This window comes from Trichoderma asperellum, chromosome 3, assembly GCF_020647865.1.
Source record: "Trichoderma asperellum chromosome 3, complete sequence".
Classification (NCBI taxonomy): domain Eukaryota; kingdom Fungi; phylum Ascomycota; class Sordariomycetes; order Hypocreales; family Hypocreaceae; genus Trichoderma; species Trichoderma asperellum.
In genome coordinates, this window is record NC_089417.1 from 3937107 (window position 1) to 3961029 (window position 23923).

Below are 23923 nucleotides of genomic sequence, written 5' to 3' on the forward strand. Positions count from 1 at the left end.
CAATGATCTCATGAATATACCAGTAATTAAGGCAACGTTCTCTATTATATCTATATGTACTCGATACGTTGCGCTGCTCACAATCACCACAAGCTAATTAATACTTCTCGGGCAGATATCATCCCATCGTTTCCAAGGCTTCTCTTTCTCTGTCTGGGGGGAAAAATTATATGTCTATGAAGTCGCGAGAGATAAGAGTTTGAAATTTCAATGCGCTCTTTCTTTTCTTCTTCCTCTTCTTCTTCTTCTGGGCTTGTCATATCAACATCTGGATCAGGGGATTACAGTCTGTTGATTTACAGTTGACCGTTGTTAGCGATGAGGTTGGTGGTTCCGGCAACGTTCTGCTGGACAGAGGCACCGGTGGCAGTGGCGAGGTTCTTGATGAGGGTGGTGACGTCGTTGACGTTGGTGAGACCCTTAAGAGCCATCAGATAGGCAGCGAGACCGGCAACGTGAGGAGTGGCTATTTGAAGAAGCGAATTAGTCAAAGGTTCAAAAGAGGCGTGTGTGAGGGTTGAAGAAAGCTCTTACCCATGCTGGTACCGCTGAGAATGGCGGTATCGGTATCGGACTTGATGCCAACAGAGAGAACATTGACACCCTGAGCGTAGATATCGACATCAGCGCCAAAGTTGGAGAAGCTAGCACGGACATCGTTGGTAGCATCGATAGCACCGACGGTGATGGCCTGAGGGGCAGAGCCAGGAGAGGTGTTGGCAGTATCTTGCTATAATGCGAGTTAGAAACCACGCGATTGCGAATGAGACGATTGAAAGGGATATAAACGTACGTTCTCGTTACCAGCAGCAACAACGGGGACAATACCAGCGTTGGCAATGGCGGCAATAGCGTTATTGACAGCAGCGGACAGCGAGCCACCAAGAGACATGTTCATGACGGCCTTGCCAGAGAGACCCTTGGCCTGGACGTCATTGACGACGAACTGCATGCCGTTCAGGACACCAGAGTTGCTACCGGCACCAGTGGCATCAAGAACCTTGACGGCAACAAGCTTGATGTTCTTGGCAACGCCGAAGGTAGCACCACCAATGGTGCCAGAGACATGGCTGCCGTGGCCGTTCTCATCGGTGTTCTAAATATTATTGTCAGCTTTTTTTTTCATGCTGGGTGAAAGTCATGTCACCAGTTAGGGGTTTTAAGACCACATACGTTGGAGTTGACAAAGTTGGCACCGAAAGAAGCACGGCCCTCAAACTCAGTGTGGGTGATTCTAATACCAGTGTCGACAACGTAGGCAGTGATACCGGTGCCAGCAGAGGTGTCAAAGATGTAGTTTTTGCCACCAACGTTTTGGTTAGAGAGACGGATAAGGCCAGGGGTAGCGTTGGTCTGAGCAACGAGAGCCTTGGTCTGGACGACGGTATCGGCCTCGATATAGGCGACCTCCTTGGCGGCGAAGATGGACTTGACCATCTCGTCGTCAGCATCGAGAGCCATGGCGCGCCAGTTGTGCATCTGGAAGGAGTGAATTTCGGTGGACAGGAAGTTGCCGCCGAGGCTTCGCTTTCCGAGGTTGCGCTTCTGGATGGTGGCAGCGAACTCGGCCTGCTTGGCGGCGATGGCTTCGGAGCCGAAGGTGTTGTTGTAGACGACAATGTAGCGGTTGGCGACGATGTTCTTGGCGTGAGGGTTGGTGATGTATCCAACTAGGCCTGCCAGGTTTTCATTGATCTCGTTGATGGTTTCGGTGAGGTTGAAGTTGAGGTTGAGGTTGTTGTTATGGGTGTTGGGGCCGTGGCCGTGGAACGGCAGGGCAGCCGCCAAAGGGGCCACCACTAACAGGAGATACCCAAGCATGGTGTTGAAAGGCGCCATCGAGACGGTTCTTTGAATTGGCCCAGAGCCTCGGGATGATGGAAAGGAATATTAATAGTACTTTGGGTTGAGAGGACAGGCCCGGCTGTTCACTCGTCAAGGCTGAAGGAATGTTGTTTCTTGGCTCCAAAAAAAGAAATAAAGCTATGGATCCGCGTTGGACCAAAAAGGGAATACAAAGAGAGGATAAAGGATGCGGCGATCAACGGATCCTCTATTAACCAGCTACTCAAAATAAAGAATGACGGCAGAAATAAAATGTTGTTGCAGTCCAAGTGCGGAGGACCAGGCCAGCGACTGTTTGCGAGAGAACAGAGAGAGCGTGTGAATAGGACTTGCAATATCCTAAAAAAACGAAGGGGGGAGGCGAAGGAAATAAAGAATTGACGAGTGAAGCGTAGTTGAAGAAAAAAGAAAACCAACTGACTGGGGGGGAAGCAAAACGAGGAGGAGAATAAAAAAAAAGTGAGTGCGTGAGAGTGGCCTCCGCAGCGCTCCCAGGCCCGGAGAGCCAAGGCGCTCATGCATGGGATTGATGGAACGTTCAATTGGGAGCTTCCGGGGATGGGGCCCTGCTAGTGGCGCGGGCGGGGAAGCTGTTCAGTGTACAAGCAGCAGCGGTGCCTGGCGAGCACCTGCTGTGGCGTGTACCTTGCAGAAGCCTCAGGGCCTAGCCCACGCCGTTGCCGCCGGAACCTGTGGCAGGTCGTTGGGTTTGGGGCCCACGCGGACGTCGAGACGTGGGTGTCTCAGAGTTTGGGCGTGCAGGGGGGCAGCGTGTCTCTGCCAAGCGAGCTGCAAGACGTTTTGAAAACCGCTCAGCCCGCAACGACAGGGCGATGCTGGCAGTGTTTGTCTTTTGTCTGTTTTCTTTTTGATGTCTGTAATACAGCGCAGGACTCGTTCTCCCAGACACGCCGAGGGCTTGGCTGCGAAGCGCCGGTTGAGAGTGCTTGTTAGCGGCGGGGGAAGATTTCTTGTTTTCTTCGCCAAGCCGGTTTGACATTAGATGTGTATCAGGTCGTCAGGTACCCAATACATGTACCTACACAGCGTCCATACTACTACTAGGTAATGGTAGCTTACTTCGTGTTACTATAGCGAATTCACACGACAGGACGTGAATGTCCGCAGCATCCGATGTCAAGATTGCTCATTAAAAGCCACTAGACCAACCGTCTCTGGTCGTGCGGCACATTCAACGATATCAACCGCCATTGGGCGATTGAGTGAGCACAGCATCTGCAGACACTCCTCCTGGGGCAGATACAAGCGCCATTGATCTGCAGGGCCGTAGCATATCGCCATCTAACACATGCGTATCAAATAATAAGAGGCAGTCAAGCAGCATTACTGTAACAGGCATCAAGGCCGAGCTTTGTTAGGCTTCGATGCTCTCCACGCTAGTGTGCATAATGGAAAAATGGCAGCCATTGAGTTTGTCGATCAAATCCAAATGGCAGTGATCCCAACCTCCTAACGACCTCCAGGCAGATCATCCGCCGAGGGCCTCCAAGAGAGGTGCAGATCACTGAGTGCTCTTTCGTGCATGGAATTACATGATAATGAATACGCGTATATGCTTGAAATTCAAGGAATTATCACTGTTACAAGTCAGCTCAGAGACAGTTAGGTACGCAATCGGTTTCTTTATCTAGGTCCTGTAGAGCAATAACCTGGATATTCATTTCTACCCATCTACTACTACTACTAAAGTACCTTAGGTAGGCATACTGAAGGTTGTTCCAGGTGCTTGTACCTGATACCTCAACTGTTCAACAGCAGCAACGGCTCGGGTGGCGTCAGGGGCCCTTGTGGGCTGCTCCACGTCTGAAACACAGCGGAGCGCTAGCGAATCTCGAAGCTCGGCGCCTGTTCCATCCAGCTGGTGAACTCCTTCCACTGGCCTAGCTGACAAGCATTTGAAACGCGCGCTACAGAAGCCAAGTCTCGGTTCATGTCTTGTATTTCGTTCGCGGATCGAGGCTCGACGTTGCAGGCCACAAAGCAGATCTCCCTCTCATTACTGGTGTTGATGCGGCTCTATTCCAGATTTAATGTTCTATTTTAAGGCGAAAAATTAAGGTTGGCTGTTTCGCCCCCTTTGTTTGCTTTGTTTGTGTTTTCAGGATCTTACTTGACAGCTGTGAGCCCTGTGTAGAATTCATTCCATGTCTACCTAGGTATGTTCAAAGTTTGCTCCGATAGCTCTACTCCATGTAGACTTAGCAGCTGGGTAATATTTGCATCAATAACTGCTCACCATCTGAAAGACTACGTGTACGGCAGCTTATCCCCAGTGCCATAGAGACCTGCACAACGCACATGGAGCACAACGCAGCATGGAGTCCATTGTGCAATGAGGTGATGATGGGAACAGATTCCATTGTTGGCATGTAGAGTAAAGCCGTGCTCCCTCCGATGTCACCCATCTTGCACAGAAAATGCCCCTCTATGAGAAGATATCGTCCAGTCGCACATGCAGGTAATAATTCTGATATCAAGCAAGCTGCATAACCCACATGTTAGTGCTGCATCCTTACCTATACTCCATAAAGCATCCACTATCAAGCATGGCTTCGACTGTCGACCTACCAGAGTAGGCATTGTGGAAGCCTGCCATCAACAAATGCGGAATGCTGTCCCCCACACCTCACGTTTAGCGGCCCCTTGCAAAACCTGACCCCCGCAAGCTCTATACGCACTCCGTATTGTTTGAAGTTGAGTGTCCAATTTCCGTCCATCAACGCATACGAGCTCCTCTAAAGCAGCGCACAGGAGGTGTTGTATGCATGCCTCCAACGCCCGGGCAGTTGCTTCGCCTCACCGCGTGGCCACAGCGTCTCGCGCATCTCATTGGGAGATTCGGGAAAATTGGGGGCCTCGATGATACAACATGTAGTTGGCTGCCGGATTCCGATCATTTGCTTGCATGTATGTACACAGCGTCCCTAACTTCGCAATAGTAGAAAGTATGGAGTCCATAAATACGATATTTTCTTCCAGCTTCTCAAAGCAGTGACCGAGGCCAGTCTTATACCAGATGTTGCAGCAGTATTTGTCACTGAAGCATCGTAGACCGTTCCATGGTGTACAGGTATAATATCTTCAACGCGCGTTCTCTTTACAAGGATCCATTATTATAGGACCGCCGGCAGTTCACGTTCCGTGGCGAGTAGCGTAGCACCGGTATGATCCAAGGCATGGCTATCACGTTGCCTAGGTACAGGGAGGTAGTATTAGTATTAGCTGGTGCTACATCTAATTGTGCTAGTATGCAATTCAACTGCTCCTCACAGGCAGCCAAAGGCGTCTGATTCGCAGCCGGTTGATCTTGGCTTTCTTCGCTCTTACATTTCGCGTCTCGGATAAGGCTCCTAAGCCGGGTCGAAATAAGCATAAGAAGAAGCTGCGTGATGGCGTGACCCAATTGGAATGGCTCAATCCGCTTGGGCTTGCCCACGTCGAACATGGGAATGCATTCGTCGATCAGCTATGCCAACGATGCAGTGGGATCCTTGAGGATAACTGTGGCAAGCCGAAGCTTGGCGACGATGCAAATGGTTTCAGCTCGTCTTTTGTCTAGGGTGGCAGTGCCTGCTCTGTCCTTGTGTCTTGCGTATTTATAGCATGAAAAGGACGACTTTTACACCTTCTAATAGGATTAAAGGAGGATATAGTATCAATTTACTCTGCCATGACACCAAAGTTGCGGAAATACGAATGACTTTCTTTCTATTCTACTTTTTTACATATGGCTTAAAGAATGGAGAAGATAATCACCTGAGCCGTCCCAGCTTACATAGTCCGATTATCACTGCCCCCCCCATGCTGTATACATGTATTTTGGACATTTTGACCAACTCGGCTGATCATTCCGACCTACCCGAGAGCGTCAGAACAAAATAGCATAACTTTTATCTTACCCGAGATCAACAAGAGAAAAAGCTGTCACCTTCTGATATGTGACTTCATATCACCATCCGAGGCCAGATGTCTGCGAACACTTAGTTCTGGGAAGCCTACCTAGTACTTTGTAATCGATGGAATACCTAACAATGGACTAAGGCAGTATTTCACTGCTCTATTTACTGATTCATAAAATCACAAAGGGATGCTGAATCAACCGAATTAGTAATCCCTACAAAGGGCTGCTAGGAAACCTTCGGATAGTTGGGAGAGAACGAGTCAAACCACGGCCGGTGACCTCGGAGACCTTACTGTGTAGGCCGTGCATTGGGCAAAGCCAAACAAGAGTCTTATAAATATTACTAAATACATATTCTAGGTAGATTACAGTCAAAGCCAGTAAGTAGCCGTGTATTTCATCATAGCATCCCAGAATCGCACCTGTCAATTTGTCAATACGGTAAATTTCAAGACGAATCCGGCCCTTTGGATTTTTGACGTTTGCCGTGTACCGACGAAGTGGATCCACCGGAGGGAGCGCTGAAATTGTCGTATCCTCGACGCCAAACTATTGGGACAGCGGGAGATTCAGCAATTAAACAGCGCTCAGCAGCGTTGGCCACTAGCGGTGATGCCGAGATGGACGTGCTTATGGCGATTATTTCCTAGCTTTGTGTTATAGCATGAGGTGATTACATACACACAGAATGGGTAGATTAAATGGAAATCAGAAGCTGCCTTTGCAATCAGGCAATGGCCATCAATCGGCGAGAATTATGTGATATACAATTCCTTGCCTAATGTGCCACGAGGGCGGCGAGGGCCAATAATATTTGACTCAGCGAAATGAATCAAAGAGGCAAAATAATGGAAACGAATTATAGATAGACTCAGACTCGTGTTGTCTTGCAGCCATTGGAACTGGCGAATTGTCTTGGGAAGCATAATATTGAGGTGGGGTAATTTTACTGCAAATGAGTTGTCTTTGATGAGCAGCTTTGACGCATGCAAGCCAATCAATCCGAGAGATTGGCTGCCAGCCAAAAAAAAGGTCATTTGGCCTTGGTGACTTTTTTTTTGGTGGGCTTTATTTTAGCGGCTTTGCCGCCTAACATCAACCGCTGGGAGCTGCACGCAATTACGTTTGACATCGGCTGCTGAGCACCATTCGTCGTCTGACAAGCTTTTGATGCCCATTCAGCTGCCTCCTCATTTTACTTTTTCCTTCTCTTTTTCCCAGTGCCTCGTCCAGCCTCATCTTTCGTTCCCGTGCAGTCCCACCGTCTACAGTGCCCCTTCTCCCTTTCCGCCCTTCCTGTTCGTTGGCCAGGCCTCTGCTGCCAGACCCGTCATTCTTCTTGCATTCCTGCGCCGGCGAGACAAAAAGGCGACGGCCACACACTATCCTCCTATCTCCAGCCTCTGATCGGCGTGGCTCTTCTTGATCCTGCACTGCCCCCCTCTGTCGCTTGCAATCTCCGTATCGGCACACGAGCACGAGACCGGGTGGGCGTCGCGTAAAGTGCCAACAGCCTGACCGGATTGACCTGTATCTGCATCGATACCAACTGAACTGACCTCGCTCGCCCTGTTCATACTGTGCAACCTGCAACCTCTCTCCATCTACCATCTACTCTCCATCGTCGCCCGAAAGACGCCGCGAGCCTGTGAAGACCGCCTTGGGGGCGTACAACTGCCCGCGCATTAAATTGTGGAACTGACGCCCGTCTCAAAGGCGCTGACGACGCCCTACTACCCGTACCTTGTTCGCCGTGAAATGCGTGTCTTGTCGTCCTTGCAGAACCCTCAATCATCAGTTTGAATAGGCCTGATCACCAGCCTGAATAGGTCTACGCAGAAATGGGGGAACCCATGGATATCGCAAGCTATGACGACGCAAAGAGCGTCCGCAGCCTGAGGATGGATCTAGACGAGAGGGACGTTGAATGCCAAGAGAAGGGCGAGATGCAGCCGGATGACTCCGACGATGGGAGTTTCTCGTCGCTCATGACCACATCCATGGTTACGACATTTCTCAACACCGCCTCGAGCCCTGTCTCTCCCGGCCCGTCAAGCCCATCCTTCCAGATGGCCAAGAGCACGTCTTTTGTCCCGCCTGCGAGACCCAGTAGCACGCCGTTTCCCCATTTCGAAACTCGAAACCCTCAGATAAGCTGTTTGGAGGAGCCAGAGTCCAGCTCAGATGCCAGTGGCTGGGACAGGGCATCGACCGAGCCGATTGACGCTGCGTCCGGAAGCCCGCCCGCACGGCATTTCGAAGAACTCCCCACTGAAGTTCACGAGGCGATTCTCGATCACATATTTGGGTACTGCGTATCTGCGACGTCGAGAAGCACCATGAGGATTTCGAGCTTGACTAGAGGGTGGAGCACCGCGCTTCGCCATTCGCGGAGGCGAGAACTCACTGCATTAGCTCTGGTTAATCGTGTGTGGAGAGTTCTGGTCCAGCAGCGACTGTTCCGGCATATTAAGCTTAAGGCGACGCTCGATTCGATCAACAATGCCATGGAGTTTTTGGTTCAGCAACAGCATCTCTCGTCGTACATCAAGCACATTGAGATTTGGTTTCCTGTTTTTCAGCCGACATATGGGCCATTGGCGCTGACCAACACTCTCACGCTACCTACGGTTACGACAGATGGATTGACCAACGCCACTTACACCTTGCCGGGAAATAATTGCACGCTCGAACAAGTATTTCAATTCGTCGCCGCGGCGCTTCCGGAGACCAAAGTACTTACCTTGGAAGGTGGAGAGCGGCGCAAGGCGCCCAGGGTCGTCCATTTCGATATGAGAAATCCTGGCTTGGCGGAGGAGGAGGAGAAGCAACTTCTGCACCTCACCTCAGTGCGTACCCTGGTGACCAAGGGCCAGTGGAATTTGATGAGAGACAGGGACGACTTCAGAGTCATCATGAAGGCATTACCTAACCTGGAGGAGTGGCAAGGTTCTTACAGCAAACCAAAGTCTAAGAGCTACATCACTGCTTCAGATTTCCTACCGCTGCTCCCGAATCACGTCACCAACTTTTCTCTCTGTATGGAAAGCGACTATCGACGAGAGGGAGTGATGCCAGCTTTTTACTACAAGGTGGCACAAAAGGCTCATCTCTGCTCTAGCTTGGCCGTCGTTTTACCATCATTGGAACATTTTGCCTACACAGGACGTGTCTGCCACCATCTCTTTGATGCGGCATCGCGCCTGGCCGATCCACTGACGACCAAACTCAAATCTATTGATATCACGGTCAAAAACTGCTGCCGCCGGTCTTTTAGCTTCCATGATTCTGGCTCTGGGATCCAAGATATGGCATTTATCGAGGCCTTTGAAAAACTGGTTCTCTCTGCTGTCCGCTCAATGGAAAAGTTCAAGAGACTCGAGTATCTCAGAATTCGCTTTGTCGACTTAGGTTTGTTTATGAGTGTGACCCCTTTTCCCACAACGTCTGCTAACATTTTAACTATTAGATTCTGTACTGCCGCCGCTGAATCCATTCTTCTTGATGCAGAATGGCAAATGCACTGGAGTCTGGAGCGAGCAAATCATAGCCGAATTGAACAAGGTCCGACCAAATACCACATTCCCCGGACTGAGCGATACTTTTGGCAGCATTGTCTACAGCAAAGATGGCCGTATGATTATTGCGCCTGAGCCATCTAGGGCACGCATCACTTCTCTGAAATTGTCTAATTATCGATCTCTCGCAACTAGAATTACCATCCAGTAAATCTTGGATCGACTTCTCGATTGCAAGAAGCTCGTCGTCGGAAACAAACCACGTTCAAAACTTACGACGAGCATTTTCGGATTTTAAACACAAAATGAAGATAAAAATCTGCCTCATATTCATTTATGGAGTAAAGTACAATGGCGGAAGCCGCAACGGACATGTTGTTTTTTCTTTACTGTTTCTTATCTCGGGGTCTTTTCAGGCGTTTTTTTACAATTCTTTATAACAGCACAAAGCGAGGAATTTGGGATCTGGGTTCTGAGATTTTTGTCCCAATGTTTCGATTTTCATACCCTGGGACAGTCAAATAATGCGAACAAAGCTTGGAGTTGGTTGTTTCTCACTGCTCATGGATATATCGGGTTTGGCAGAAGTTGGGTTTGATGGTATTGCTTAGTATGGCTTTGATAGGGGTAACTCTCGGTAACCGGGCAGCGCACGAATGAGGAAGGGGGAAGGACATGCGAAGAAATTGATATAATGGGTGAAATAATGTTGATACCCGTAGCGGAATTTCCGGTATTTAGGCCACAATCACACATGGTTCCATAATGTCTTTAATGAAGCTGGTGATTACGAATGGCCATTCTAGAGAGAGTATGATGTTTTATTTTTGTGTGAATGAAATCTTTAATATGGAACACTATCAAGCTATTTACGCGGTATGCACCTTTTGGAGGTTGGCTTCTGCACCGTCACTGATAATTATACCTAGTATCCAACAGTTGACGAGGAAAAAGCCCAACGAAGTCAGCCACATGCCCGGAAAGAAGGTGCTGACACCGAGAAATTCGAGCTCGTAGCCTTGCTGTAGCCAAGCGGCTTGTCCCAGGACCCAAAGAAGCAGCGCCGTAATGCCGCGGCTGGGGATGCGAAGCATGGAGGATCCAGGGAGATAGAGAGGCAAGAAGATCATATACCAAAGGAAGTACTGTCCGAAAAGAATGGTCAGTACAAAGTAATCGTGGAATAGATGTCTTCGAGGGTATTTAACTAGGGGTAGGCTTACCTGTGAGGTGCAGACCTTGTTGAATGTGACAAAGGCAAAGGTTTGGGCCATCATGGACGTGGCGAGATCCTTTTTGGCGAGGACAAAGGGGATCAGGAAACATGAGAGGAGCAATTGTGGGAGAAAGGCATGAAGAGAGCTGGAAGATGGGTCGGCGGATGCGAGATAGAGGAAGATGTTGTAAGGCGAGAAGTTGTGGCGGTGGTCGATACGGGTGACGTGGTGGAAGTAAGAATGGACCAGGAAGGGAGTACCATAGCTGCGATATCAGGTTAGTAAAAGATGATTGCTCTGTCTTCGAGAGGAGTAAATAGGTATATAATAAACGCACATGTAGTACATGAGGACATTAAGTCCCATGAAAGTCAATAAGCTGATGATGGTGAGCTGGATCCTCTGAGGGGAGAGGAATCGAATGATGGTGTCTGTAGCTGAAACAAAAGGCTTGGAAGCCCGTTTGCCTAGATGCTCATCGTCCATCCACCATATGATTGCAGGCGCATAAATAAAGGGGTAGATTTTGAAATGCACACTCAACCCCAAGATGAAGCCGGCCAGCCCGATTCTCTTTCCTTCAACAGCCCATAACAGGGCCATTGTCAGAACGCCCAGTAGGCCCTCTGAGCTGCCTCTTGTGCTGATTGTCGCCACCATTGGGTTCCACAGCCAGATGGCGGCAAACGCACCAGCCCTCTCGACGCTCATACCCCTTTGCTTCGTCAGCACTCTGACAATGAGCCATCCGGCGAGTAAGTCCGCCAACGCAAAGACGACTTTGCCGAAGGAGAAGAGCTGTGGCGTGGCCGTAGGGACGAGCATCCAGGCAAGCAGAGGCGTGTAGCGGTACGTCTCTCTGTGATAGGGGCTGAGCCCCTGAGACACATAGCGAGCGGCGTCGGTGAAGACGAGGTAGTCGATGTCGGTGTATTTGACGGCAGAATGGGCGTCTTGCCAAATGCCATAGAAAAGAAGGACCAGGCGAAGAATGGCAGCAAGTGAGAAGAGAGGAACTGGACGAAGGAGAGGAGAAATGGTTGAAGGAGCCATGGTGGCGGTTGGTTGCGAAGATATGAAATGAGATGAGTGATGAGTGTTGAAGGAGCTCTAAGGACAACGTGTTGCGATGGATGGGTTGAAGTTCAAGTTCATGGTTCCAGATTTGAGTAATTGGGCGAGATAAGACTTTAACAACAGAAAATAAACAAGTGCTTTATATAAAACCGAGTTCGTTGTCCCAGGGCTGAACGAGGAAGATTTAGCCGACATCAATCCCTCGTTCTGTGTTCAATGTAATATCGATATCAGAACTTCTGGACAAAGCTTGGGCCAGCTTTAGCTCTGACCAGTGGGGCGCTGTTTGCAATGCGGCACGTTTATTGGCAGCTCTGGAGCTTCGCGTCTCCACTTTTGACAACGCTTGACAAGGTTTCAAGCAGAGCAATTCACTTTGGACTTTAAAAGTTAATACAGACGTATCTTGTCGACCAGGAAACAAACAAATGGCTGGAGGCACAAAGAGAGACTACGACGGCAATGCGCGCGCCAAGAGCACGCAGGAATTGCCGCGCGGCAGATTCCACGCCATGTTCGAGAATTTCCGCGACGAATTGGATGAGCACTACGACCGCAGAGAACGCATTATCAAGGCATCTAGAGATGTGACGGCGCAGAGCAAGAAGATGTCAGTATTCGGACAATGACTGTCGTTTAATCAAGGCAGATTCTCAGACCCTAGGATGCTAACTAGTGATGAAATTTTTGCTCTCTCAATACAGTATTTTCACACTGCAAAGGTAGCTTCATAATCACCAAGCCGCTTCACATTCTTTGTAGTAGCTCATTTACTCATTCATTCATGCATTGTAGAGTCAAACAACCCAATAAAGACTTTCCAAAGGGCATCCAGCAAGACATTGATACACGTCTTGGTGAAATCTCAAAGTTGCTTTCAGGCATTACTGCAGATGTGCAGTCCATCAACCGTTACCGCTACGGCTTTTCTCTGCGATGTCTGGAGGAGCTCGTCGAGGCACTCTCCTTTGCCCACTACCTGAGGCACCAGACTCTCATTACTCTGGAGGAAACTCAAGCAGCCGTTCCCGCCGATATTATGCTGACGCCGCACGACTACATGTATGGCCTCTTCGATCTGTTTGGAGAACTGATGCGTTTTGCAACAGTCACAACCGCGCAGACGGGCGAGCTGGTTGGTGACTATGAGAGAAACATCTTGAGCGATATTCAGGAGCTTGGCTGTGCATTTGAGATGCTGCCTCAGGTGCCGACGAAAGATTTTCGCTCCAAGATGGAGGTTATGCGGCAGAGCATCAACAAGGTCGAGAAGCTGGGCTACGGTCTCGTGGTAAGGGGCAGTGAGCGACCTAAGGGATGGGTCCCTGACATGAAAGACGATGACCCTCGACCTGCTTCTCCTGTGTGAGAGACCAAGAGCATTACTTGTTGTTCTTACCTATTGTTTTTGCAGATTCTCTGCTGCCTCATTTTTTTGAAACCAATTCTGCATTGCCAAATTGCCGAATGTTTATGCTATGGCGATTTATCCTCTTTCCTCCTTTACGAGTAATCTTTGTCAGATATTTTTTTTTTTACTTTGTCCTTGCTTGGGAGCCATCTTCGGTGGATTACTGGGAAAGTGCTAACCTGTCGAAGTAAGTGCTGGGTAACTAACAAACAAACAATAATAAAGGCAATCATCAATCACACTTGCATCATATGTTATTTAATACCACATAAAATCGTTAATTCACAACTTGGCCATCACTGTTTTAAAAACAACAAGCGAGAATCATTTATCAATATCAAGACATAATTTTGACGGATATTGACTTTCTTCTGAAAACACCTACCCCCCTACCAAGCTTTGTTTTGTTTACGCCGACATCTTCCGCCATGAATCATGAGCCAAAATTGCGGTCCGTCTCCTGGGATGACGAGTCCTTGACCATCTGCTCCTCTAACGCCGAGTCTGTTGATTCGAATCAAGACTATGACGACAGTCTTTCAGATGTTTATTTCTCTTACGATGAAACTGGCGTGGAGAACATGACTCCTTTCGAATTTGGATGCTACAGTCGCCGCATGTGGTACATTGACAAAGTTAATATTCTTCTTCGCGATATATGTTTTAGCGAAGCCATTGTCGATCGACTGCCCGAAACGAAGATCAATTCCATGGACCAAAGTTTCGAGTCCTTGTATAAGCCATTTCACCGGGACCGTCAAGCTATCAAATGGCTGCCGGGCCAACCGAACAAGGCGCTTCGCTGGCGCGTCATGGGCCAGATTTGGAGGCTTCTGCGAGAGCATATTTTTGACCAACTTACTATTACGGACAAGGATCCCGAGTTCGACCCAGTTCTTACCGTCATGAGAAACATTGTGGCTGAAAAGATTAAACAATTTGTTGAGCCGTTCAAGGCTTCGGACACGGCAGCCAAAAAGGATTTGGATTCCAAAATAGACGACGTAGTACGTGTGGCCAAATTGCTTTTTCGTTTGCTACACTACGATAGTGCTTATTACTCCTTTTACGATATCAAGGACCAAAGCCATGGAGAGTCACTATTGCTGTACTCTCGACTTATAAACGCCGCCCAAAAAGTTGATATATGCGGCGCTACCCATCGAGATGCATCTAGTGATCTCGTTTGTATAACTGCATCCGCAGGCTTGATGCGGCATGTGGAGAATGATACGTTTCTTGAGAAGAAGGCTTGGGTTGTATTATATCGGGGCGAGAACCGAGATTCTACAAGCTCTGGAAGCTTAACTCAATATCTGCAGGCCCAAGCTTCCCCTTGAATGACTTGTTGTTGGAAAGTTTCTAGTAGACTGGAATAGTCACGGCGCGCTAAGGAGGACTGATGGGAAACGGGTGTTTATGGGGATAGGTGTAAGTCGAAGAGAAGTCTGTACTGGGCGCATGGCATGCTGTGGAAGATGGCCCGGTTTTATTGTATTTCTATTATCGTGTAATTGGATAACAAAAGAAGCGAGTTGAACAATGGGATAATCAAGGTTATGTAGTTGTGTTTGGTGCCGAACAATGGATCCAAAACCGCTGCCCCTCGGCTATACTTATTATACTACCTTGCTCGTCATTTATACTGCATACTGAAATATTTCGCTCTCTGTCTTGCTGGTTTTCGGAAGCTGCTATTTGTAGAAGTAAACAATAGAGCAATTGGCCCTCGGCTGTCGATTTCTCGCCGAAAGCTTGCTCGTTGGCCCGCCAGCTGCCTCCTAGTCACGATACACATTATGCTTCTTTGTTCACCACTTCGCTGCCTTTTCGGTGGCTTCTGCACACATATTCCAGTAATACATCAACAATTCTTTTTATCTCCCAATAAATTCCGGCGAAAGGCCCAACAACTTGCTCATTGACCGCCAGTTACGTGCAACTTTTTCATGCGAAGACCCCCACGCGCCTCGATGCTCGCTTCGAATCGAGGCTGCGCACTCCAAAACTATCCTTTACTACAGCAGAGCTTAATCTTCACATCTTCTCTTCTCTTCTCTTCTCTTCTCTTCGCTTCGCGTATCTCTCCTCTCTCTCTCCCACCCCCCTCAAACTCTGAAGTTTCATACGCCAACTCTTAGGGATAGGAGCTTTCAGTTCAGTGGCTATCTTTAGTTGCTTCACTTGTTTTACGCCATCTACCTCGCAATATTTTCACCGAATAGTATTGGAGAAAAAACGGAAATACGCTTTTGAAACACAAAAAGCCGTTTTCTGCTTTCTCAATAGTGTTTGACAGAGAAACGGCGTAGTGGCGGCGGGTTCCTGGGCGCCATTATACCGAAGCTCCGTTAAGCTCGACGAACGCCTCAATTTGTTGAGAAGTTTTTATTTACTTTAAAGGAGGATTTCTTTGAAACTCTCTTTTTGAATTGCTCCATGGGTTGTTTACCTTTTTGTGGCTTTGTTGTGTTATAAAAACAGAGCGATAGCCCGCATCTCCGATTTTGGATCCTCGCCCGCAATTTGACCTTTCGATTAAGCTTCTTGCACTCACAGCATTTGACCTGGCGTGCAGTCAAAGAGCAACCTGTGTTCAATCATTCTTGAAGCTATATCAATCACTACTATCACTCGACTTCATATTAACCTATACTTCTCACACCCAACTCAACCCTCAACTCAGCTGCTTGCACTCACAGAGCTTGACCTTGCTTGCGGTCAAACAGACACCCGTGTTCAATCACTCTTGAAGCTATATCAATCACTACTATCACTCAACTTCATATCACCTAAACTTCTCATATCCAACCCAATCCTCAATTCATCTTCTTGCACTCACAGAGCTTGACCTCGCTTGCGGTCAAACATTATTCTGTGTTCAAACACCCTTGAAGTTATCCAAATCACTACTATCACTATTCTGTGATCAATCACTCTTGGAGCTATCCAAACCACTACCTTCACTGGGCTTGGTATCATCTAGACTTCACGCCTTGGTAGTATCCTGCTAGTAGTATTCTACTGGTAGTATCCTGCAGTTAGCTAGTCACCACAAGGTTGTCCAGCAAGTTAGAATCACTCAAGAAGTCAAGGTCTTTCAAGATGACTGATAGTACCAACTCAACAACCACCCCGACAACCACCCCCCCTGAGAGTGGTACTAGCGCTTCTCAGAGCCAGAACGGTGGACAAGCCTCGGGCCCCGTCTGCAGAGTGACTTCATTCTACAGCTTCGGCGAGTCTGCTTCTGCCTGTAGCATTGGGGGCACTTACTCCGGCCGAATGTATGTAGAACTACTACAAGGCGCCAGCAGTTCAAGCAGACAAAACATTGTTCTTCTCCACGGTGATTACTTTACTGGCCAGGTAAGGATTTGTCCCCTGTCGGCTTGTTGCAACAGAAAGATGAGACGCTAACATGATCGATTAGACATGGGGCACCAAGCCAGATGGAGACCCGGGTTGGGCAGAATATTTCACCTCCAGGGGACACAATGTTTTCCTGCCCGACTTGCCCGGCGTTGGCAGATCGGCGCTTCGTCCCCAAGACGACTACCAAGACCCCAATTTCCCAAGGATGGTGCGAAGCCTGCCCGCCGCCACGGTCGAGCAGGAGTACACTGCCTCTGAGAAGACTCCTCTACACGACGGTAAGCTTGCATGGGTAACTGCCGATCGACATAGCCAATGGCCAGGAGTAAGTTTACAGCTTTGTCTTGCCCTATTCTTTCTGGGCCTAGGAACCACGAAGCTAACAATCCATCTCTAGAACGGTGTCCGAGGCGATCCCATCTTTGACGCCCTCATGGCTTCCACCACCAGCATGGTTCTCCCAAAGCAAAAGCATGAAGAGCTGGGCAAGAAGGCATTGGTGGATCTGCTCAAAATGATTGGCCCTTCATTCTTGGTTGGACACGGCACTGGAGCCACCATCGCCTGGCTTGCCGCCGATGCTGTCCCGATGCTGGTTCGAGGCGTCGCAGCATTCGAGCCGGATGGCCCCCCTGTGCCTTGTCGGGGACCCCCGTGGGCGGACGCATGACATACTCGCCATTCTTGCAGTACAACCCAACGATCCGACGATATGGACTTTCCGACATTCCGCTTACCTTTTCGCCGGCGGCAAGAAATCACCCTCAGCCTCTGGACATCGAGGTGCGCCAGCTGGCGAGCAACGATGGATGCTGGATGGGCCAGAAATGGATCCCAAGCCTCCAAGTCGTAAACATGCGCAGAAAGGAGGGACAAGAGCCAGTGCCGCAGCTGGTTAAGCTCATGCGGATGCGCCACGCCATCTTCACCAGCGAATCGAGCCCTCATTCCGTCTTTGACTACGGCACGGTGCGGTTCTTGCGACAAGCAGGTCCCTGCCTCGACTTTTTCAGTTTGCCAACTAGGGGGATCCACGGAAACGGGCACTTGATGCATCTGGAGAAGAACAGTGATCAGATTGCTGCCCTTTTGGGAGACTGGATGAATGAGATTATCACGGACGAGAGCCGCGATGGTCTGCTACGACTGATCTGGACGCAATGGGAGAACCAGAGGACCAGTCGAATTCCTCCTCAGCTCATTAGGTTTAGAGCTCAACAGGATGAACTGGAATTCAGCGCCGAACCTGGTGTTGCCACACCTGGGCCATCTCAAGCCTCTGAAGCACCTCAAGCCTCTGAAGCACCTCAAGCCTCTGAAGCACCTCAAGCCTCTGCAGCACCTCAATTCCTTCAAGCTGCTCAGGTGCCTCAATCCACTGGAGAATCTCAGGCCCCTGAAGTGACCCAATTTCCTCAACTTGCTCAAGCACCTCAAGCCGCTCAGTTGCCTCAAGTACCTCAATTTCTTGGAGAGCTTCAATCCATTGGAGAACCTCAGGCCCCTGAATTGCCCCAATTTGCTCAATTTGCTCAGGTACCTCATGTTATTCAGTCGCCTCAAGCTGCTCAGGTGCCTCAAGTACCTCAATTTCTTGGAGTGCCTCAATCTGCTGGACAACTTCAAGTTTCTCAGGTGTCTCAATTTACTCAGGTGCCCCAAGCTCCTCCATCCCCCGATACCCTTGATTATTCGAATGTCTCGACTCGGACTGAGCGTGCCACAGACCTTGATTCCGACATGGCCGCAAACATTTCCGACGACCAAATGGACATTAGCGAAGCATTGCCCGTCAATGATACTACTGAGGTAGACATTGACATGTTCCTGGAGCCGGACTACAGTGTCTTCGATCAAGATGCCGATGTACCGCCATTGCCAGACGTAGAATCGATGTGGCAATTAATGGGGGGTGTCGACCAGGCCATTGCCCAGGCTATCCACCAGATAAACACCAATGATATGATCTTCGCCAATGGTGCTACCGTCCAGGTGCCAGATAACAATATCATCAATCAAGGTGCCGACTTACCGCTGCTCCCAGACAGTGAACCGTGGTGGCCATCATCATTCGCAGACTTCGAGTTTGAAGGCACCCAGGCTGGTATCTTCGACTTCAACACGGCACCGTCCAACGAAACTATGGGACTCTATCCCAGCCCCCCGGGTTATGGTAGTGGCTCCGGACACAGGCTTTTCGATCCGGCAATTCCTGTTACGAAGGAGACCCCGGAGTATTCGCCACAGGGTAGCCTGGGCTCCAAATCCAAGCGTCCCGAGAGCTAGGCCTTTGGATTTGCGGATGAGTTGCTGGAAAATTATAAAATGTTCGATTTGGCCGAGCTGGAATAGCTCCCAACGTCTTTTGAAAGTTTCATGACGGGTTCCTTTTTCAAATCGACATCCGGTCTCTCTCTTTTTCTTCTTCTATTTACTCTCTTGCTTGTATCGAGCTCTACTTCTTTCGGGGTTCTTCTTTTCTGCTTTCTTCTGGCTTGATTTTTTATACACCTGTATTATTATTTCACAAAGTTTTTTTCGGGATACAGATTGGAAGTATACTTGGGCCAAAAACGGGCGGTTACTGGGATATGGATAGGGTTTCTTGGACGAACGTCGTTTTGTTTCCTTCTCTGGTTTCATGACATTGGGAAAGGGCTCTAAGAGCAAAAGGAAAAACAAAAAGGAAAAAAAATTGGAAAATTTATAAATGGGGAAAAAAAAAAAAAGGATTCTTCTGGGTATTTGCGAATTTCGATGGATATTTCAATTTGCTTTCTTTTGGTCTACAAGTACGTCGGCAGGACGTAAGAAGCACACGGTTTTTTCTGGCTGGTTCTCTGGGAAGACTCTTTTACTTGGGTGGATGGAGCTGGATGGATGGAGCTGCTGGATTGGTTGGGTAGTTTAGTATGGAATATCAATAACTTAGGCTATGGATGAATATAAGTCGAGTATCTATTACCCCTGATGAGAATCTTGATTCCAGTGATGCATGTGCGAGGAGCGTGAATTGCGAAGAATGATATTCGGGCGCACCGAAATCTTTCCGAACGGGGCGTTGGAGCAAGTCCTGGCCAGGAATCAATGACCTTTGGAAGCAACAAGAGAATAGGCAGGCAGAAATGAGATCTTGTTGTTCCAGAAAAGTTTGCATCTGATTTTGTCTTTAGTGGCCGAATGGCTTCGATGGACGTCCGAATGTTTGGAATATCACGCTGGCCGAGGCTGCGCGAGGCTCTGGTTGGTCACTTAGAAAGCAAGCCCCGCTTTTCCGTCCGCGAGTCACGGACGAAATCGCAAGCAACAACCTTAAATCCAATCAAGCACGATGTTTATAAAGGCTCGAGTCAACCACCGCCAAAATGACAAGCAACGTCCAGAGCTTCAAGAGCCAGTTCTCCAACAGCTTTCTCAGTGATACATCTATCATACTATGGAAAAGTACGCGGTCGATCTCGCTATGCCGGCGCTGCAGATGCCCCTCTTCAACGACGACGACACCAAGTGGCAAGCCGTGCAGTCTCGCGATCCCAACGCCGACGGCTTCTTTGTCTACGGCGTGCGCACCACCAAAGTCTTTTGTCGACCAACATGCAAGGCCAGGCTGGCGCGCCGGGCCAACGTGCGGTTCTACGCCACCGGGGATGAGGCCAAGCAGAACGGCTTCCGGGCGTGTAAGCGGTGCAAGCCCGAGGTGCTGGGGCTGATGCCGGAGGAGGAAGCGGTGCAGAAGATTCGGGTGTTTGTGCGGGACCAGTCTGCTGCCGGCACGGACCGCGTCTTTGGCGACACGCGCATGAGCTTGAGCCAGATGGCCAAGAAGACGGGCCTGTCCAAGTGGCATTTCCATCGCGTCTTCAAGAAGTGCGTGGGCATCACGCCTGTCGAGTACCTCAAGAGACTGCGAGATAACACCGCCAGCATGAGTCCCGACGTTGAGAGCGACGGAACATTCAGCTGGACAGACCAGCTTGATCTGACCAGCTTGGACATGGACTTTGACTTTGACTTTGGATTCCTCAATGATCCTCTTGCTGTTGACCAAAGCACACAGAGCTCATCGACAATCTCACAAAGCGATTGCTCATCGTTCTCATTCGACGATCTCCTGGTCTGGCCCGACAGCAACGCAAACGAGTAACGGTATTATACTATGTACCACTTACAGAGAGCACCAGTCATGAAAGTAAACATATACGTCATACATAAGCAAGCTCTCTCTGCAGCAAGGTAAAAGAGCCTGCACCCAAGCCCTCGAAGCCGCGAAATGTCCACAGTCTGCTGACTCTTCGGGAACAGCGCAAGCGCATTTAAGAGCCCATATTTCGGGCTTCGGCAAATTCGAGCCATGCAAAACTCTCCTCGCTTTCGGGTGGCGACTGATGACATTTTAACCCATTCTCAGATTCACGCCGCAGCCTAGGCAAATATGCCGCTCGGTCTACGAAGGATTTAAAACAGGCTTGCTTCTATTGCTCTTGTATATTAAGGGGGGTTGAAAAGGAGGGAGAAAGAATCTAGAATTCGGATTTCAAGGACTTCTCGGCTTATTCTGGCAGCTTTCGCGCTACATCATCGCTACGGACTCGGAGGGTACAAAGGTACCTCGCTCAAGTGTCCAGATCGGGCAATCGGTTACTCGGTGCTGACTAAACCCGCGACGCTCATTGGCTCGTCACCCTTGCTGGGAATCCCATCTCGCTGCGCCTGTCAATTGCGCGTGGATCGCTTTAGCAGCTGTTCACTGCAATTCAAAAAGCCAAATCCCAGCCGCTCGACGCTTTTTTAGAGCTCCGACGTGGCTATTTCTAATTGCAACATCACCGATTGGCTCGGTTTGTTTGCGGAGTACGAGAGGACCCCATAAATACGCAACTACCGATCTGCTAGAGCTCTTGGGCCACTTACACGCGGAGCTGGATCTCACGAACCAGATCTCATGACAATAATAAATATCTCCTGCTTCCGTTCACACACATCTAATTCTGATTTGCATCATCGCACGCCCACATCATCTTGAGCTTTCGAAGCTTTCGATCTCTTCCATTCATCCTCACAACTATTTACCCCAACCACGTACAATCAACACACATCTCTCTTATTCGCTGTGAAACGCTCACAAACACCATGTCTCAACTACCATCAGAATCATCTCCTCTGCTACCCGCAGAGCCTGCCACCGAGCGACCGTGGGATTCTAAATACCTACCACAGGCCGACTCCTCCTCAATATCTTCTTCCGTCTCCTCCAGCATGGACCTCACAGACGTCCTCCGCGACGTCATCATCGGCTTCTCAGACGGCCTCACCGTCCCCTTCGCCCTCACAGCCGGCCTCTCCAGCCTCGGCAGCACAAAGCTCGTCATCATGGGCGGCCTGGCTGAGCTCTTCTCCGGAATGATCAGCATGGGACTGGGCGCCTACCTCGCCGCCGTCACGGAGCGAGACCACTACGAGTCCGAGGAGCAGCGCGAGACGAAACAGGTCGACTGCTGCCTCCCGCAAGAGCAGCGAGACGACATCTTCTGCATCCTGGAGAAGTACAACGTCTCTCGCGCAGCTGCGGCCCCCTTGGTAGACGAGCTCTGCCAGAACCGCGATCAGTGGATCCGCTTCCGAATGGACTTTTCATTACGGCTCGAGAAGCCCAACATTCACCGCGCATGGATTTCCGGCGTTACCATGGGACTTAGCTACTTTGTCGGCGGTCTGATCCCCATGATTCCTTACTTCATCATGGACAAAGTTGCCGATGCTCTTCTTGTCTCCATTGCCGTCACTGTCATCATCCTGCTGGGTTTCGGATACGTCAAGAACTACGTTGCGATTAGAAATCACAGAGCTGGTTTGTGGGGTGCAATCCAGACACTGATTATAGGCGTGCTGGCTGCTGGAACGAGTTATATCCTTGTAAAAGCGCTGGACAGGGGTGACGTATAAAAGACTGTCTCTACAGATTTATCTTGTGTTATACTGTTTCGGATTATGCATAAATCATGGCGTTTGGAATTTTAAGAGCGCGTGAGGAAAAACAAGGAATATCACGCTGGCGTTCTAGGCATAGCAAGTACACAGTACTTTGGGAAATCTCAAGGATATTAAGCGGTGCTAAAGCATAAGCATGAATAATGATAACTCTACTTTTTTTTTTAACCTGAATATCTTTTTACCAGCCAATGAATCTATTGTGATACAATACTCGCTGTGTAATATCTGTGAACAGTCTCGCTGGTAAAACCAAAACATGACAGCAATCCCACGCTGTAGCTCTCATCTCAAAAGCCCAGCCAGTCAAAAAGAGAGAATAACATAGGAACATTCACCTCACAACTCCAAGGTACGCCACACGCAAGTCTTCTTTACAGCCACGCCAGAACAGCAGCTTTCTCAATCACTGACCAAGCTTTTTCAACGAAGAGTAATTCAAGAAATCAAGCGGCCATTGCAAAATAAGTCTCTGATATTTCGTCCTCAGATGCAATTCCAATTGTATAAGTATCTTCGTCGGACTCTTCAGAAACGTAACCGTCCCCGTGGGGATTGTATTGAGCTAGCCTAGAGAAGTGATTAGCCCATTATGGCGCGGGCAACAACAGAGCAGAGAGACCATAGAAGAGGAAGGGGGGGGGAAGGACATACTCTTGTCTCAGAAGGTATCTCGTGCCAAAGTAACCGATCAGCAAGCTCATCAGCACTATCATGACTAGATAATCGAGAAAACTCCACCTCCCAGTCAAAAGGCGGTGCAAAAGCATCATCAGTTCCAAAGGGAGGCGCATCACTAGATTCGCCATCTCGGCCACAAAGACTTGGAGAGCCAAATACATAGCTCTAGCAGCCTCCGGCATCAGCCAGTGGGTTGCCCATGCAAATGTGCATCCAATTATGAACTCTAGCAATAGGATCGTCTTGGTCGTTCTGAGGGCTCTGGAGGAGGGGTGCTCCTCCTGAGGCTCTTGAGGCAATATGGCGGGTCTGAACTCAGTTTGGTGTCCTTCGTCGATGGTCTCGAGCGTCTTGGTGAAATTTGGTGAGCGTCGCCATGGTGGTGTTTGGGGCTCTTGTTGTTGTTGTTGTTGTTCCTGCGGCGGCGGCTGTGACGGCTGTGACGATTGCGACAACTGTTTCTGTTGCTTCTGACGTTGTTTTCGGTCCGTCCTGCGAGACATTTTTGCCGTTGTGGTTTTGCCGTACTTTGCTACCAGATTATTATAAGATATAGAGTGCAGGCTGGAATTGTGTTGATGTTGGAGATGTCTGGATGGATAATATAGAATACAGGCTGAGAAGCTGGTTCAAGCGAGGGTAAAGTGTTATTGGAGAATAGCAATGTTTTCTTCAAGTTCTGCACTGGAGTGGTGTTTATTTAGATATGCTCTCCCCTGGGCTTTCCTCGCTTTGAAACTAGATAGCGGATTGCACATGCCATTTCTATTTCGGGGGTTTTGTTTTTTTTTTTTTTTTTTAAATTCTTTATTATTTAACTTTTTTTCTCCGTTTCTTGATACGCTGGTACCCCAACTCAATTTCGCTGTTAGTGTTAAGAGTTAACATA

General features: G+C 49.1%; 9 protein-coding genes across 9 annotated transcripts; 6 read left to right on the forward strand and 3 right to left on the reverse strand.

Moving 5' to 3' along the window:
- Window positions 1-9: 9 nt before the first annotated feature.
- On the reverse strand, window positions 10-2333 carry TrAFT101_005887 (uncharacterized protein). Its single transcript, XM_024900223.2, has 4 exons — window positions 1174-2333; window positions 794-1096; window positions 535-730; window positions 10-466 (listed from the first exon to the last, which is right to left on the reverse strand). The coding sequence occupies exons 1-4, from the start codon at window positions 1837-1839 to the stop codon at window positions 297-299; spliced, it is 1335 nt and encodes a 444-aa protein (XP_024760398.2). The 5' UTR covers window positions 1840-2333; the 3' UTR covers window positions 10-296.
- A 4555-nt stretch (window positions 2334-6888) lies between these two features.
- On the forward strand, window positions 6889-10141 carry TrAFT101_005888 (uncharacterized protein). Its single transcript, XM_024900258.2, has 2 exons — window positions 6889-9178; window positions 9237-10141. The coding sequence occupies exons 1-2, from the start codon at window positions 7609-7611 to the stop codon at window positions 9494-9496; spliced, it is 1830 nt and encodes a 609-aa protein (XP_024760399.2). The 5' UTR covers window positions 6889-7608; the 3' UTR covers window positions 9497-10141.
- Window positions 10088-11774, reverse strand: GPI14 (GPI mannosyltransferase 1). Its single transcript, XM_024902540.2, has 3 exons — window positions 10840-11774; window positions 10509-10767; window positions 10088-10430 (listed from the first exon to the last, which is right to left on the reverse strand). The coding sequence occupies exons 1-3, from the start codon at window positions 11553-11555 to the stop codon at window positions 10155-10157; spliced, it is 1251 nt and encodes a 416-aa protein (XP_024760400.2). The 5' UTR covers window positions 11556-11774; the 3' UTR covers window positions 10088-10154.
- A 233-nt stretch (window positions 11775-12007) lies between these two features.
- On the forward strand, window positions 12008-12948 carry TrAFT101_005890 (uncharacterized protein; the record flags this gene model as incomplete). The annotated part of the gene is made up of 3 exons (XM_024900296.2): window positions 12008-12189; window positions 12284-12301; window positions 12375-12948. 3 exons carry the CDS (start codon window positions 12008-12010, stop codon window positions 12946-12948), a joined length of 774 nt encoding a protein of 257 aa, XP_024760401.2.
- A 470-nt stretch (window positions 12949-13418) lies between these two features.
- Window positions 13419-14330, forward strand: TrAFT101_005891 (uncharacterized protein; the record flags this gene model as incomplete). The annotated part of the gene is made up of 1 exon (XM_024905603.2): window positions 13419-14330. One exon carries the CDS (start codon window positions 13419-13421, stop codon window positions 14328-14330), a length of 912 nt encoding a protein of 303 aa, XP_024760402.1.
- Window positions 14331-16095: 1765 nt separating this feature from the next.
- On the forward strand, window positions 16096-18651 carry TrAFT101_005892 (uncharacterized protein; the record flags this gene model as incomplete). Its single annotated transcript, XM_066127610.1, has 4 exons — window positions 16096-16359; window positions 16424-16690; window positions 16763-16999; window positions 17056-18651. The coding sequence occupies 4 exons, from the start codon at window positions 16096-16098 to the stop codon at window positions 18649-18651; spliced, it is 2364 nt and encodes a 787-aa protein (XP_065983723.1).
- A 1150-nt stretch (window positions 18652-19801) lies between these two features.
- TrAFT101_005893 (uncharacterized protein) lies at window positions 19802-20509 on the forward strand (the record flags this gene model as incomplete). Its single annotated transcript, XM_024908168.2, has 1 exon — window positions 19802-20509. The coding sequence occupies one exon, from the start codon at window positions 19802-19804 to the stop codon at window positions 20507-20509; it is 708 nt and encodes a 235-aa protein (XP_024760404.1).
- Window positions 20510-21495: 986 nt separating this feature from the next.
- On the forward strand, window positions 21496-22308 carry TrAFT101_005894 (uncharacterized protein; the record flags this gene model as incomplete). The annotated part of the gene is made up of 1 exon (XM_024900253.1): window positions 21496-22308. One exon carries the CDS (start codon window positions 21496-21498, stop codon window positions 22306-22308), a length of 813 nt encoding a protein of 270 aa, XP_024760405.1.
- Window positions 22309-22799: 491 nt separating this feature from the next.
- On the reverse strand, window positions 22800-23537 carry TrAFT101_005895 (uncharacterized protein; the record flags this gene model as incomplete). Its single annotated transcript, XM_024906717.1, has 2 exons — window positions 22800-22923; window positions 23008-23537. The coding sequence occupies 2 exons, from the start codon at window positions 23535-23537 to the stop codon at window positions 22800-22802; spliced, it is 654 nt and encodes a 217-aa protein (XP_024760406.1).
- Between the last annotated feature and the right edge of the window lie 386 nt (window positions 23538-23923).